The sequence below is a fragment of the Kryptolebias marmoratus genome, linkage group LG15, assembly GCF_001649575.2.
Source record: "Kryptolebias marmoratus isolate JLee-2015 linkage group LG15, ASM164957v2, whole genome shotgun sequence".
NCBI lineage: Eukaryota > Metazoa > Chordata > Actinopteri > Cyprinodontiformes > Rivulidae > Kryptolebias > Kryptolebias marmoratus.
Genome location: NC_051444.1, coordinates 5,065,396 through 5,079,872, shown reverse-complemented (window position 1 = coordinate 5,079,872; position 14,477 = coordinate 5,065,396). Strand labels below are relative to the sequence as shown.

Genomic DNA, 14,477 nt, shown 5'->3' with positions numbered 1-14,477 from the left:
ATGCTCAGGTCAGATTAATCCTTGATGACTGTGTCTCCTGTGTATGATTTATTACTGTGTTTGTAAAGTAACCCAAAGGTAGCGTGAAAATGATTTATTTTTGTCAGACATGACCCTTAAAGGGCTCCGTATAATCGTGTTTGGAAAACTCCCCATAAATAATAATTTGTCCGGTAGGTGGCGGTGTTGCGCCCGGAAGCTGATCACTAACTTCCAATAGAAGCCGAAGAAGAAGAAGCGTCGCAGTTGAATAACATAGCAAGATGCTAGCTCCAAACTGAGGGTAAAGGGGGGTAAACAAACTGTTTTTTACACGCAGGTTTAGGAATAAACAGGACTGATATTATGGCACTTCAGTTGTTTAGTTAATGTTAAATTTGACCGATAACAGACGCCATGTTAGCTCTGTTGCTGCAGCAAACCGCTGGTGTTTGTAGAAAACACAGCAGATGTTTACTTCTAATGCTTTCAAAGCGAAGCTCCCACGTTTTAGCAAACAAACAGATAAACACCGACGGTGGTAAACATGTGCTGTCAAGGTGTGCTGGTGTCAGGAGGACGCTTCTTTCAAGATCGGAGCGGACAATAACAAGCCAGCCACCGGAGAAAGTCATCCAGGTGAGCCAGTGAACATAGCATTATTGACGTGCTTTTCAAAATAAAACTCGACCAGTTTGCTTCTTCTCTTGTATATTAGTGAGGGATGTTTGTGGCAAATCCTCTGTTTCAACCGATACCTATTTGTCCATATTTATATCTCTAAAAAACATTACCATATAACAGCCATTCTCATCTCCGAAGGCGGATGATAATGTTTTTGCCCGTGTCTGTCTGCTACCAAATTCTCTCATAAATCACTGGACGGATTTTTATGAAACTTTCAGGAAATAATCATTCGATGCATACTAACAGCTGGACTAACCTTTGGAGCCGTTCAAGATGGCCGCCACAGCCAACTGACCTTAGAAAACACAAAAAATGTCTATAATTCAGCCAGTTTTACAGATAATGTGCTAAAGGTTTGTGTGGTAGTAGCTGAGAGTCATTCACAACACATACTAATTGAACAGTATATTTGCTTAAAACGTTATTGTTAAGTTCTGGAAACAACCCTGTTTGTCTGTTAGGAAAAAATCTCATAAACAGCTGGATGGATTTTAATGAAACTTGCAGTAAATAATAATTGGACATGCATCTACAGCGGATGACCTTCAGGAGTCAACCCAATTCAAAATGGCCACCACAGCTAAACACTAAGAAGGGGAGTTTGTTAAGACACCCTTACCTTCTCCGCTACCATTACTCCTTAGATGAGTTTCTAAAAATATGAATTTTTTCATAATAAACATCACTCTACTGTAATGTAACTACATATCTGTTTTACTTTTTTCCCTCAGTGGTAATTTTAATATATCAAGATGAAATTAGCAGCCTTTTCCTACTTCCTCTTTAATTTTCACCCTTTCATACTCTTATTTCAGAGTCTTCTTCACAGACCTTTGGGTCCTGGCATGGAAGGACTTAGCAAAGAGTTAATCAGGAACAACCTGCTGAGAAACCCAGTTGGCTTAGTAAATCTGTTAGGTAACCACTTGTTTTACTTCCTTATGATGAAATTCCTCCATGTTTTAGTTGTTTATGACTACAAACAGTGTGTGTAAAATCTTTTTACTTTCAGGGGCAACAAACTTTTTCAGTGCGTCTCAGTCTAAACAACAGCAAAATAAAAATTCTGGACCAAAGGGAAAAACTCCACAGGAAGATGAAGGTACGTGTTAAACTGTTCCACATGGTTTCATTTTATTTTCTTTGATCGCTTTTAATCGTTTCTTTGCATTTCAGAGGAGAAGAAGCGCCGCGAGCAGCAGGAGCAGATGTACCGCGAGCGCCTGCGGGTCCTCTTCATCATAGCGCTCATCATGAGCCTGCTGAACTCCATTAACACCAGTGGTGGGAACATCTCATGGAATGACTTTGTCAACGAGATGTTGGCCAAGGGAGAGGTGTCGCAAGTGCAGGTTGTTCCTGAGAGCGACATCGTGGAAATCTACCTTCACGCAGGGGCAGTTATTTTTGGAAGACCTGTACGTTGTGTGGGGTTTCATGCAAGCTTGGCATCTGAACTTGAAAAACAGATGAGCTGTGAGCTTCTAACCTGCTGTCATTTCTCTTGCTCAGCAGAGGCTGGCGCTCATGTACAGAATGCAGGTTGCTAACATTGACAAATTTGAGGAGAAGCTGAGGGCGGCTGAAGATGAGCTGAACATTGACACTAAGGACAGAATCCCCGTGTCCTACAAACGCACTGGATTCTTTGGGAAGTAAGAGACTTTTTCTGTGTACAAGTGTGAATGTGCTTCATTCGCAGGTTGGAAAAAAACACAATGTCCGAAGACGGTTCAGACAAAACACTGGAAGAATGTGTCAGCCCAGAAACAATAATTATTAAACCTTATAACAGCGATTCTCAGAGTCCGAACTCCAGTTTGGATTCAGACAGATGACAAGTCAATCCACATGTTATATTGCATTGAAATGTATTAATTAAAAGCTACGAAGATAGCGCACAGGCAAGCGGGCCTGTGTGTGTAGGTAGAATCTCACTGGGCTGCCACTGTTGGAGACTAGTTAGAGACTCAAAATCATAAGGAAAAAACACAAATTTTTCATTGCAAGCTCACTGAATTCTGAGTGTTTTTGACCAGTGAGTTGTGTGTGGCCAGGTTTTTAAAATCACGGCCTGTTTTTTGTGTGCACGGCTTTCAAAACTACATTCTAGCTTGTTCACATTATTCTGTTGCCCACCTTTACCTGCATCATCCTTGTCCAGGGTGCAAAATATACAGTGATGATCTGTGGGGTTGACCTTTTTTTTCCACAAGATGCAGTTCAAACCAATACAGACATGAAATTTTGATTTATTTTTAGCATTTTTCCCTGCTTTAAAGTTATGTCTGCTATTTCCATTATAGACCTTCAGGTCATCAGCTCACATAAAACCCAATAATCTTTTTAAGTTAAAGGTTACAAACAAAATATTCTGGAGCAAAGCTATCAGCGGACCTTCGACATAAAAGAGCAGAGCGTCACAAAGTCCCGCATCCTAACGTCCTCACAACAAAGACAAACATTTACAGCAGATCTGTCTCACTTCTCAGAAAAGGCAGAGAAAAGAATAGTTTCATAATAAATATAATACAGATTTTGAAAGTGGCATAATGAAAAAACATCAATGCTCATCCTAATATTTTATGAAAGCCGTGGAAAGATCAAAGTTATGATCAGTATCTAATCTTGAGTTCGTCTGATCTTTTCTAATATTTTAAACCCTAAGAACAGACAGATTAGGGGCTGAGGCTGGTTTTAAACCCAGTTTGAAACATTTTGAGGAGCCATTGTGACGTCTGTTCACCTTTTCTTTTTGAAGCGCCATCTATGCCCTGGGGATGGCTGCTATCGGCGTGGGGATCCTCTGGTACATCTTCCGGCTTGTAGGGATGGGTGCCAGAGAAGGCTTCAGTGCTTTTGTAAGTAAATATAATGCTGCGTTGCACCGATGTGACAGGGAGGCATGTTAACCTCATCTTCCAACAAACTCGGCAGAATCAGCTGAAGATGGCCAAGTTCACCATTGTAGACGTGAAAGCTGGCAAAGGAGTGAGATTTAAAGATGTAGCGGGCATGTACGAGGCTAAGATTGAAGTGATGGAGTTTGTTGACTACTTAAAGGTAAGAAACCACATCCAAATGTTCTGCTCATCTTTTGTTTCCCCTTACACTTCTAAAGCACATACTTAAAACACTATATACTTTTGGTGCTTGTAGCTTGTATTATTATCCCTCTGTTCTGCTTGTCTTAACTGTAACAGCTCAGATTTACCTTCTTAAGCAAATGTCAGCAGTCATTTCTTTAGTTTCTTTTCCTCTTGTGGTGTTTTTTCATCGGCAGAGTCCAGAACGATACCTCCAGCTGGGAGCCAAAGTTCCAAAGGGTGCGCTGCTGCTCGGGCCTCCAGGATGTGGAAAGACTTTGCTAGCTAAGGCTGTCGCTACAGAAGCCCAGGTGCCGTTTCTGGCTTTGGCTGGCTCCGAGTTTGTAGAGGTCATTGGAGGTAAGTAGAAGGAAGGAGGGTTTTAAAGAGACGGAAACGGCTTGAATAAAATACAGCTGTTTTGTTTGCTGAACTTGTTTCTGATTATACTTAAGAAGCTTTTAGTTACTCCCCACTTCTGAAGGGACTCGTGTTGTGATCGTCTGCAGGTCTCGGCGCTGCAAGGGTCCGGAATCTGTTCAAAGAGGCTCGTGCTCGAGCACCCTGCATTCTTTACATCGATGAGATCGATGCCGTAGGGAAGAAACGCTCCACCAACATGTCCGGTTTCTCGAACACCGAGGAGGAGCAGACGCTCAACCAGCTCCTGGTGGAAATGGACGGTGGGTAAAAACGTCAGATTTCAGACCAGTTTGTAGATATGTCAGACAAACTAAAGAGACTTTGAAATCATCTTCTTTTTGCAGGAATGGGAACCACAGACCATGTCATTGTTCTTGCCTCCACTAACAGAGCAGATATCTTGGACAATGCTCTGATGAGACCAGGCCGGCTGGACAGACACATCTTCATAGATCTGCCCACACTGCAGGTATAAGTCAGCTCATCCAGGAAAACCAACACAAGACCAGCAGGCTGTTCTCTGCAACAGCTGTCTAGGATGTTTAGAAGAAGTCAGTGATTTGAGTCTGGTTTGTTTTTGTCTTTCAGGAGAGGAAGGAGATCTTCGAGCAACATCTGAAGATCCTGAAGTTGACCCAACCAGCAAATTTCTATTCTCTGCGGCTGGCTGAGCTCACCCCAGGCTTCAGCGGTACGTGTGTTTTTACTGTTTAAGACTTGTTTAAATCTGCAGACATCAACAGGGATTTGATCACACAGTTTCTAGATAAAGGCAAATTAAAATGCAAAAGCCAAGAACTACCTTTAGTTTAATTCTTTACTGGGAAAATTAGGTATGGGTGATAAAATGATTGCAGTATTACATTGTAATTAATTTTATGTTTCTCTCAGTGATCATTTTCAGTCTGAATATCAGTCAGTCAGATTTGTAGGCACCTCTGTGATGATCATTTCTTCCTCTGTCTCTGCAGGTGCGGACATCGCTAACATTTGTAACGAAGCAGCGCTGCACGCTGCCAGGGAGGGCTTCAAATCCATCGATACCTTTAACTTCGAGTACGCTGTTGAGCGAGTATTAGCAGGTACACAAACGCAAACACCGTGTTCTGGAAAAGCACTTCACACGTGTGCTGCTTGCAGGACATCTGATGCAACTGTGTGTTTGACCAGGGAGTGTAAAGAAGAATAAGATCCTGCGTAAGGAGGAGCAGAGAGTTGTTGCTTTTCATGAGTCGGGACACGCATTAGTGGGCTGGCTGCTGGAGCACACCGATGCAGTGATGAAGGTAACACACGTCTTCACCTCTCACAGAAATCCACTGCAGCTGGAATAATGGGAACATTCAGGATTCCCATTATTGGTTTCCTGTTTTTAAGTTTTCAGTCTGTTTCTACACACTTTGTGCTGTTTTAACTGTTCATATATCAAAACGTTCAGTTTATCCAGGAGATTGGTGCTGTAACTTTTAGTTTTTATAACTTTTCTGTTTTTTCAAAACTAATTAAAGTTTTCCTGATCTCTTTAGTTCCTTCATTAACATGTGCAGCTTGCTTGCTCTAATCTTGTCTTTTTATTCTACTTTAGTCTTTTACTACCATTCTGCTACTTTTCTCTTTTAGCTGGCATTTTGCTGCTTTTAGCTATTAGTTAGCCTTTTGCCACTTTTGGCTAGCAATTTGCTGCTACTAGATTTAAGCTAGCATTTTACCAATTTTAACTAATGTATTGCTATTTTAAGCTTTTAGCTAGGTTTTTGATAATTGTGGCTTTTTAGCTTTCAGCTGCTGTTCTGCTTCTCTTAGCTTTAACAACTCAGTTTCAGCTGCTTCCTCAAAGTCCTTCAGCACTCAGCATTCATGCAGAATATTTAATTCCTTTTAGTTTATTGTAAAACTTCATCTTCAGATAAAAAGAAATAAATTACCGGTTGTTTGTGTGGCGTGTTTATCAGGTGTCCATTGCCCCTCGGACCAACGCAGCCCTGGGTTTTGCTCAGATTTTACCTCGTGCACAGTTCCTGTTCACCAAGGAGCAGCTGTTCCAGCGCATGTGCATGGCTTTAGGAGGAAGAGCTGCGGAGGCAATCACCTTCAACAAGGTTACCACAGGTACCCTTCGTCTGATGAACATTTACTGGATTCACAACCGGATCACTAATTCTTAACCTGCCTTACATCCAAGCGCGAGTTGGGGACACCGGGTGAAGCTTGTTCCTTTTGACCTTTCAGGAGCTCAGGATGACCTGCGTAAAGTGACCCGTGTGGCGTACTCGATGGTGAAGCAGTACGGCATGTGTGACAGCGTTGGACAGGTCTCGTTCCCTGAGACAGAGGAACAAGGGGCCATTGGACGGCGTCCTTTCAGCCAGGGCCTGCAGCAGCAGATGGACCATGTGGGTTCCAAAATCAGAACTCTCTCCTCTTTAATTTCCTGACCGTAAATGTCAGTTTTTATTCTCTTTTCCACTGAAGTACACAGTTGACTGGACTTCTCTGCTCTTTCAGGAGGCTAAGATGTTGATAGCTCGTGCTTACAGACAGACAGAGAAGCTGCTGCTGGACAACAGGGACAAGCTCACACTGGTCAGTTAATCTTTTACTTTTTTATATTTTAGCCCTTCTGGTTGTAAGACTTTGCTTATTCATTACGTTTCTGTCCTTCCAGTTGGCCAACGCCCTGTTAGAGCGCGAGGTGGTGAACTACGACGACATTGAAGCCTTGCTGGGTCCGCCGCCTCACGGGCCCAAGAAGAGGATCCTCCCACAGAGCTGGGTGGACGCTGAGAGGGACAAACAGGACACGGGAGAAGACGAACCCCGACCACCTCCTCGCAAACACAGAGAGGAGGACATAGATCCTCAGTTAACCTGATTTTACAGCAAAATGGTTTTCACCTTTTAGCTCCTGACAGGAAAACCAGAGTTTTGAAAACTTTGCAGTCCTTTCAGACTTTTGTCAAATGTTCATTTACACCAGTTTCCCTGTTGGCTGAACATTTTGTTAATATGAATGATAATGCCCAGCTTTGACACTGATTACAGTGGCACTAAAAGCAACTATTTAATAAAGATATCTCCTAAGATGAATAAATTTGACCATTTACTGTAATGTACTGTAATATAAACTGTTTCAATACGGAAGTGCTTTTAAATTTGTGGTATTTCTTTGGGGAATAATTAGTATTTTATATTTGCAAGTGAAAGTAAAATGACAGAAAGGTTATTTATAACTTCATTTTATACCTGACTATATATATATATATTTATATTCACCTAGACAAACAGTAAATCTGCATTACTGTGCAGGAAGGGGCACTGAATTTTAAGAGTTCTGAGACTGTAAAGATGTGGCTGGAAGAAAAACAATTTGCTCTTTACTGTATTTAGCATCGTTAAAAACTCCTCTAATGATTAAAACCTCTAAATATTAGAGAAGCTGTAGAACAAATAGTGGATTTTATTATCCCAAATGGATCAGTTTGCATTCAAAAAGAGCAAAAACTCCAATCAAATTGTGTTTTTCCAACTTTAAAAAGAAAAGAAATGTTAATGTTTTGTTTGTTGCTGAACTGAAAATAAGCAGCCTCCAAGGCTACAGGTTTGTTACTTAAACCTGAAACTTTTTCTTTTTCTTTGCCTCGGCTGTGGACTTTTTTTAGTAATTTTTCTGCCCTGAATTGCTTGAGTTTAAAAACTTTTTGACCTGATTCAGCTCATTGGTAAGCTTTAAATGAAATGATCATCATTTAATTACAGGGTTTAAGTTTATTTTACTTGTTTGCATAAAAAGACATCCTCCGTTTAGACCCACATCTGGAGTGTGGGAGGTTTTGTGAACTGATAGGAAATAACGTGTTGCCAAAAATGTAAATAAAGTTTTATTTTAAAGTTGTGATGCCCTTATAATGTTTAAATATATATGTGGATGCAGCTTTTTAATGAGAAATAAACCTTTATTTTATAAACACAAACTTACAGAAAACGTTAAAAGCCTCCAGGTTTATGACATGGGATGGTTTTTGCTGAGATGGCTTCATAAAAGATTTAAATAACCTGGAATGGAGGGCTTGTTCTAAAAAAACAAAAACAAAATTATTATTCTTTAAGATTCATCTTATAAAATAATCACTTGGGTAAAAAACAAAACAATACAAAAAATGAACATTGCATCCTTTTTGTGTACATTACTGATCTCCCAAAGCCTGAGCATCATCATCAGACACTTCAACTCTTTTTTTTCAGCTTTTTTACTCAAAGCTGTTTATTTTTCCTGAGCTAAACACTAAACTTTGCCTTGATCCACTCTGTAAGATGTGTGATAAAACCAAAGGCTCCATTGCTTCAAGGCCCATGGGGTTGTGTAGCAATTTTTTTTTTTTGTAAACTTCCAAAACATATATAAACGTGTCCAAGAAGCGCCACAGATACGACCTTTGCCCTCCGGTGAACCTGGCAGGTCCCGTTTCTGTGGGGTAGTGCCCGCTCTAGCGCGGGTCGTACATGTTGGCCAGTTTCTGAAAACGTGGTCCCCAGTCGTTGAGGTAATCGTAGTCCTGATCTTCATCCGAGCTGCCCGAAGCGATGGAGCTGAGGCTGCCCGCCACCGAGCCATCGCCCTCGTAGTCATAGATCAGGGCCGTGTCGTACGGGGGCACGTTGGGATCGTTGTCGGCGACCTCCAGACCCTGAAAGATGGAAATTTACAAATATTCTTAGTTGAACTGCACAAAGGTTGGTAAAAAGGGGAATAAATAAGGACATTAAGGCAACACAATTAGATTAAAACCAGGAGGCAAAACCAGGTGTTTCACAACCTACAGTAAGGTCCAGACCTCAACTTTAGGAATCGCTGACTTAGCAAAAACCTAATGCATGTTTGCCTAATCCCTTGTATAAGGAGACCTGCCGACTCTGAAGCAAAAATAATCATTTGAATATTAGGTAGCAGAGAACAAAGTTATGGCAGGAGCCTCACATCATTGATGTAGTCCTTGATGTCGGAAGGATCTGCAGGAGTCCGTCGGGGGTAGGTGGGGGAGGGCAGGTTTTGGGGGGCATCCTTCCTCAGGGGCTGCTTGCCTCGAGGAACACCAGACCCCGGGTAGAAGGACCAGGGGTTGGGGGGTGCATCGTGGGGGTTCCACAGCAGGTCGATGTTAAAGGCGTTCTGCAAGGTGTGGGGGGAGAAAACTTATGATCTGACTGATGAATGTCAGGCAGGAGCATCAAGGAGTTTGAACATGTCAGCCTCACCTCATCCTCCTCACCCCCGCCCTGCTCATTGTAGTTGAGGACGTTGTCTCGTACGTCGTCCTCCGATTCCGCGACGAGCAGACCGGTTCCTTTCTTTATGTGGTGGCGTCTCCCACAGGAGGTCAACGCCACAGCCAGGAGGAACAGCACTGCAAACGTCATTCATGTTGAATAAACAACATTTTAATTACCTGTGTTCGTTTTACGTAGATTGTAGAAAGACGTGGCACTCACCGATTAGAAGGGCAACACAAGCGATGATGATGAAGAGCGCAATGATGCTGATTCCCACACTGGAGCCTAAGAGAGCCCCGGCCCTGGACTTACAGTCCCCGAAGGAGTCACACGGACACACGGTGACATTAACCTGAGCGTAAGCGCCCAGCTGAGGGTCCCCGGAGTCTGACACGAACACTGTCACTGCGTACTCTCCAGCCTCCAGCTCCACCGTGGGCCTGAGCACAGCGTGGGTGTCTGAAGGAGGAGGGGACATGAAAACTGTGTTCTGACAGGAAAACCCCGCAGAGACGTCCTTCATGGGACTTTTTTCTCACCGTTGACATGAACGAGAGTCCAGTTGAATGACGAATCATCGTGGAATTTGAAAGTGAAGGGCGCAGCATGAGGCGCACGGTCTTCGTCCACGGCAGTCAGAAAAAGGCCGGCGTTGGTTCTGCTGGCATCCCTGCAAACTGAGCCGCTCAGAGGGGAGAGCTGAGGGGGGAAGTCATTGGTCTCCTTCAGGAGGATCTTTACTGTGGCAGTGTTGGATAAACCACCAGCATCTGAACGGGCAAAAACAAGAGCTTTAATTGTTATTGTCAAGCAAAAACATGCATTAACAATTACTGCAGAAAAGTTTGTAAAGCCTTTATTTCTATATTCTATATAAACACAACCTAAATGGTCTTTTTTTTTACACAAGTCCTAAAAGTACATAAAGTTAATATTAGAAAAAGAAATGTTATATTGAATATAATGGAAAAAAAAGCAATATTACAACTTTGAGAGTATATATATGCAGTTTTCTGAGCCTGTTGCTTAGAAACAGATTTTTAGATTCATCCAAAATCATTTCTGAATTCATCAACCTTTGATTATCTATCACTAAACACTGATTTATTTGAAACGCTACAGAAAAAGGACGAGTGAATAAACTGACCTGTGACCACGACAGCAGCCGTGTAGATGCCGTTTCTAACATGTGGAGATCTCATGTTGAATCCTCGCTTTGACACAATGTCTCCTGTGTCTCTGTCAATCTCCAGCCACCCCTCAGGATCTCTACTGATTTCATATCTAGCACACGTAGAACAGAAAATCATCCAACACCTTGTTTGGTGAAGAGAAAAAAGAAATCTCTCCATTTAAGAGCAGCCCACAGGTCCTACCTGAGCTCAGAATGATCCGGATCAGAGGCCAGGTTGGTTTTCAGGAGGGTTCCAGGAGGAACGGACTCCAGAACCTCGATCTGGATGGGGTTCTCTTTAAAAATCGGGCTTTCATTCTTGTTCACGACGGTGATCACCACCGAGGCAGAGCTCAGGGGCAAGTTTGGAGCTTTGCTGCTCAGAGGACTGAGGTTTTCCACGGTTAAAACCAGAGTGTACTTTCTCTGACCTTCATAATCCAAAGGCTGAAACACAAACAGAAAATAAAACATCTGTTTGCTCTAAAGTCAGATAATAAGAATAAAAACAGGGAACATTTTCAAACGATACTAATATCCAATATAAAATACAGCAAAGAAGAAATTATTATTTGCAGTTTAAATTAAAACCACTAGATGGCAGGATTTAGTGTCTGACAGCCTTGGTGCTCATTTGAATTACAGAAAAACACCAAAACATTTAAATACATTTTATTAATCTTGTGTTTCACAAGTTATCTGTCACTCAGTCTCAGTGGATTGTTGTCTTGTCTGGAAATTTTCTGAGACCCTATAGTTTTATTCTTTAAGCACAAAAGTTTTTTTTTTATTATTCTACAGGAATAAACTGTTTTGTTGGAAACTTAAACAGAAATCATTCAGCCATTTTACAATTAAATGCAGTTAGTATCAGTGTCTAAATTAAAAATATTTACGGCAGATGTGAAATAAAGCTAAAATTTAGAAAGAAAAATACCTCTGAAGCTGTATGAAGTCAACAAAAGTAAATGTTCAGACAGTTAGGATGAGCTGTAACTCCTCCATGTGATCAGGCGATAAAAGTTCACCTTTTTTCTCTGAACCCTTTATGTCGGTTTATATGTCATCTAAACACCCATGCTGTACCCGAATCACTGTCAGAACCCCCTGGTTGGTGTCCGGATCCGTCCTGATGGCGAAGTTCCTCTGCGGGTCGTTGGTTATGGTGAACTTGGCCTCCCAGTTTCTCGTTCCGGGATCATCTCTGTCTGTCACGTTTACTCGGCCGATCTCAACGCCGAACACGTTCTCCTCTGCCGTCATGCTGTACTACACGCAGCACACACAGGAAATACAGATCAAACTGTTTCATTTAGTCTGAGAAATAAAAAAAACTAAACTGAGACGATGACTAAAGTCATTTTAAATTCTGTGTTTGTGTGAATCCTGGTTGTTTTCCTGTTTATATGTTTTTTTGGACTCAAACTTCAGCTTGTTTAGGATATTATGGATATGATGTTTGTTAATTTAATTTTTTTTCTTTTAAATCTTTAACTTTGACATTTTTTTCATCATAGAAATAAATTAAGATCTCTTCAAATCAATAATAATAATTAAAAAAAACTTGTGAAGAAACCTCTTTGAAATCTAATTTAGCACAGTTTGCTTCCTTTTGAACTTTTAGCTACTGTTCTGCTGGTTTTAGCTTTTAGCTACCATCTTTCTAGTTTCAGCTTTTATGTATTGTTTTGGTAATTTGGGCTTTTATCTACAATTTTGCTCATTTCACCTTTTAACTACTGTTTTCTTGTTTTAGCTTTTAGCTGCTGTTCTGCTGGGTGTAGCTTTTGTTTTGATTTCAGCTGCTCAGTTTCAGCTTCTTGAACGTACTGAGCGCTCAGTGTGTTTTCACAGAAACTTGACTTGTTTTGTTGTTTCCTCGCTGGCGTTTTGCTCACCGAGGCGGGGCCGAACCGTGGCGGGTGGTTGTTGATATCCGACACAAGTATGATCGCCTCAGCATCACCGGTCAAACCTTCGCCTCCCAAATCAGCAACCTTTAGCTTGAGCTTAAAGCCCTGCACCACCTGCGAGAGAACACAGCTTGTTTATTGTGAAGAAAAGCCCTGACGGTCTGCGTGAACCTGCCTCGGACTCACCTCTCGGTCCAGCCCCACGTCTCTGGTGTAGATGGTGCCCGTCTGGTTGTTGATGCCAAACATAGTTTTGGTCACAGCGTTGGCAGGAATGCTCTCCTGGCTCACAATGGAGAAGCTCAGAGCAGCGTTTTCTGTCATCGGGTCGTCTGCGTCTGTGGCCGCCACTGACATGACTGATGTGCCTGCCAGGGACAACTGAACGTTTCAGTCACGCAATAAAAGTTGTTTCTGGTTTTTTTAAAGTGTCTTTAAAGCCTCAAGTAAATCACAAATCAGCTTGTTTTTAAAATGATTTCTTGTTATGTGATCAGATGCCTCAAAAGTAGGATAAATATACCTAAAAACAGTTTATTCAGCTGAGTCATAAGAACCCTTGAAGTGCAGTTTGTAAATAGGTTTTCTTAAGATATGTTTCAGATGCAGCAGAATAGAAATATTCTCCAAATTTGACTGTATTTGAGCCATAAAATGAGAATAAAGATGATTCTATTCTTGTCCATCAGTGTGCCTCAAACTCCAAAGTTTTTCTTTTCATGAAAATAATCCATTCATGCAGTAAAGTAAACATCCTCAGCTGTGGAGTTAACAGCTTTTTAAACTGAAACCAGCGCTCAATGAAGAAATGCATGTCGCCCGCCGCCTTTCATGACAGTTTTACACTAAGATGTTGAATGATCTGATAAAAGCTGTGAGGACGTGATGACTTCATGACCGTACCTGGGACAGAGAACTCTGGGACGGAGCCAGAAAACTGCTTCTGGGTGAAGACGGGCCTGTTGTCGTTCTGATCCAGAACCACTATCTCAATGGTGGTGGGGTTCTCCAGTCGTTCTCCACTGGGGGACAGCGCAAAGGCTTTAAGCTGCACACACACACACACACACACACAAAGATACAAGAAATCATGAGGGTATTAGTCAAACCTTCCACTAAGAACAGACCCAGGATATATGAAGTAACAGAACATGTGGCGGCAGAAAGAAAAGCGCAGCACGTTCCCAAGATGGCCATAAAAACCTTGAAGCATTGACCTCTGGCCGTGTTTGACACAACGATCTGTGATGTAAGGCAGAAACGTGAACATGTGCAGAGTCTGGTTGTTCCTTAACCACGACTTACGGTGAAGCTGCGGTGCTTCTCTCGGTCCAGAGGCCGCTTGCTCCTGATCACTCCAGTTTTATCATCAATCTCAAACAGGTTCTTGGGCTCCTGGTCCACTCCGGGCCCCTCTAACTTGTAGATCACCTCACCTGAGAAGATTTTGTCCGATTTGATCTGAGCAGAAAAACAAGATGATCAAAAAGATGAAGGTAGAGCTTTAAAGCAGATTGAAATTCCCTCTGAGATTCCAAACTAAAAGTCATTTTAAAGCATTTTTTTCATTTTAGAAATACAGATCAATTTTTACCAGCCACTATTTTTTGTTGTGACAAAAAGTAATTTAATATGATGATGATGGAGGTGGGTGGAAGCAGTTGTGCTGCCCTACAAGCTGAACAACTCCTCTTTCTGGACACTGCATGGAAATAACTAGATTTTTCTTATTTTATTTTTTTATTTTAAACCATTTAAAGATGCATATCTGTACATAAAAAAATTCTGACAAGTAAAATTTATTTCTGTAGAGTGTTTTTGAAGGTTTTTTTTGTGCTTTTGTAAGTTTTTGTATGTAAGTTGTAATGTTTTTCAGACACTTGCTGCTTTTAATGCATAGATCTATTTGTGCTACCCGCTTATATTTAACAGGTAGGATATTCTGAT

The 14,477-nt window shown here is 41.6% G+C and overlaps 2 protein-coding genes across 3 annotated transcripts in view; one reads left to right on the top strand and one right to left on the bottom strand.

Annotated features, from left to right (window-relative positions):
• The first annotated feature begins 207 nt into the window (after nucleotides 1–207).
• spg7 (SPG7 matrix AAA peptidase subunit, paraplegin) lies at nucleotides 208–7,316 on the top strand. Of its 2 annotated transcripts, none has more exons than XM_017404967.3 (17): nucleotides 208–618; nucleotides 1,482–1,584; nucleotides 1,679–1,768; nucleotides 1,843–2,084; nucleotides 2,182–2,321; nucleotides 3,428–3,527; nucleotides 3,604–3,729; nucleotides 3,950–4,112; nucleotides 4,262–4,435; nucleotides 4,520–4,644; nucleotides 4,764–4,866; nucleotides 5,147–5,257; nucleotides 5,346–5,461; nucleotides 6,128–6,284; nucleotides 6,405–6,568; nucleotides 6,681–6,758; nucleotides 6,841–7,316. In XM_017404967.3, exons 1-17 carry the CDS (start codon nucleotides 397–399, stop codon nucleotides 7,045–7,047), a joined length of 2,421 nt encoding a protein of 806 aa, XP_017260456.1. In that variant the 5' UTR covers nucleotides 208–396; the 3' UTR covers nucleotides 7,048–7,316. The 2 variants fall into 2 exon arrangements, with proteins under 2 accessions (XP_017260456.1, XP_017260451.1); XM_017404962.3 differs by having other exon boundaries at nucleotides 2,179–2,321.
• A 1,204-nt stretch (nucleotides 7,317–8,520) lies between these two features.
• Nucleotides 8,521–14,477, bottom strand: part of cdh15 (cadherin 15, type 1, M-cadherin (myotubule)) — a 17,859-nt gene continuing 11,902 nt past the window's right edge. Inside the window, exons 4-15 of the mRNA XM_017404978.3 lie at nucleotides 13,836–13,991; nucleotides 13,434–13,578; nucleotides 12,717–12,898; nucleotides 12,516–12,644; nucleotides 11,704–11,886; nucleotides 10,820–11,064; nucleotides 10,591–10,727; nucleotides 9,983–10,213; nucleotides 9,663–9,902; nucleotides 9,429–9,577; nucleotides 9,151–9,342; nucleotides 8,521–8,860 (exon numbers count right to left, since the gene is read on the bottom strand). Of these exons, the coding sequence (XP_017260467.1) occupies nucleotides 8,660–8,860; nucleotides 9,151–9,342; nucleotides 9,429–9,577; nucleotides 9,663–9,902; nucleotides 9,983–10,213; nucleotides 10,591–10,727; nucleotides 10,820–11,064; nucleotides 11,704–11,886; nucleotides 12,516–12,644; nucleotides 12,717–12,898; nucleotides 13,434–13,578; nucleotides 13,836–13,991 (2,190 nt within the window). The 3' untranslated portion in view covers nucleotides 8,521–8,659. The remainder of the gene's footprint in view (nucleotides 8,861–9,150; nucleotides 9,343–9,428; nucleotides 9,578–9,662; nucleotides 9,903–9,982; nucleotides 10,214–10,590; nucleotides 10,728–10,819; nucleotides 11,065–11,703; nucleotides 11,887–12,515; nucleotides 12,645–12,716; nucleotides 12,899–13,433; nucleotides 13,579–13,835; nucleotides 13,992–14,477) is intronic.

Bases quoted from the DNA above. Each gene is read 5' to 3' on its own strand.
- spg7 (XM_017404962.3), top strand. From the start codon at position 397: ATGTTAGCTCTGTTGCTGCAGCAAACCGCTGGTGTTTGTAGAAAACAC. The intron at 3,730-3,949 runs GTAAGAAACCAC...TTTCATCGGCAG, and splicing joins AGTTTGTTGACTACTTAAAG to AGTCCAGAACGATACCTCCA. The intron at 6,285-6,404 runs GTACCCTTCGTC...TTGACCTTTCAG, and splicing joins CTTCAACAAGGTTACCACAG to GAGCTCAGGATGACCTGCGT.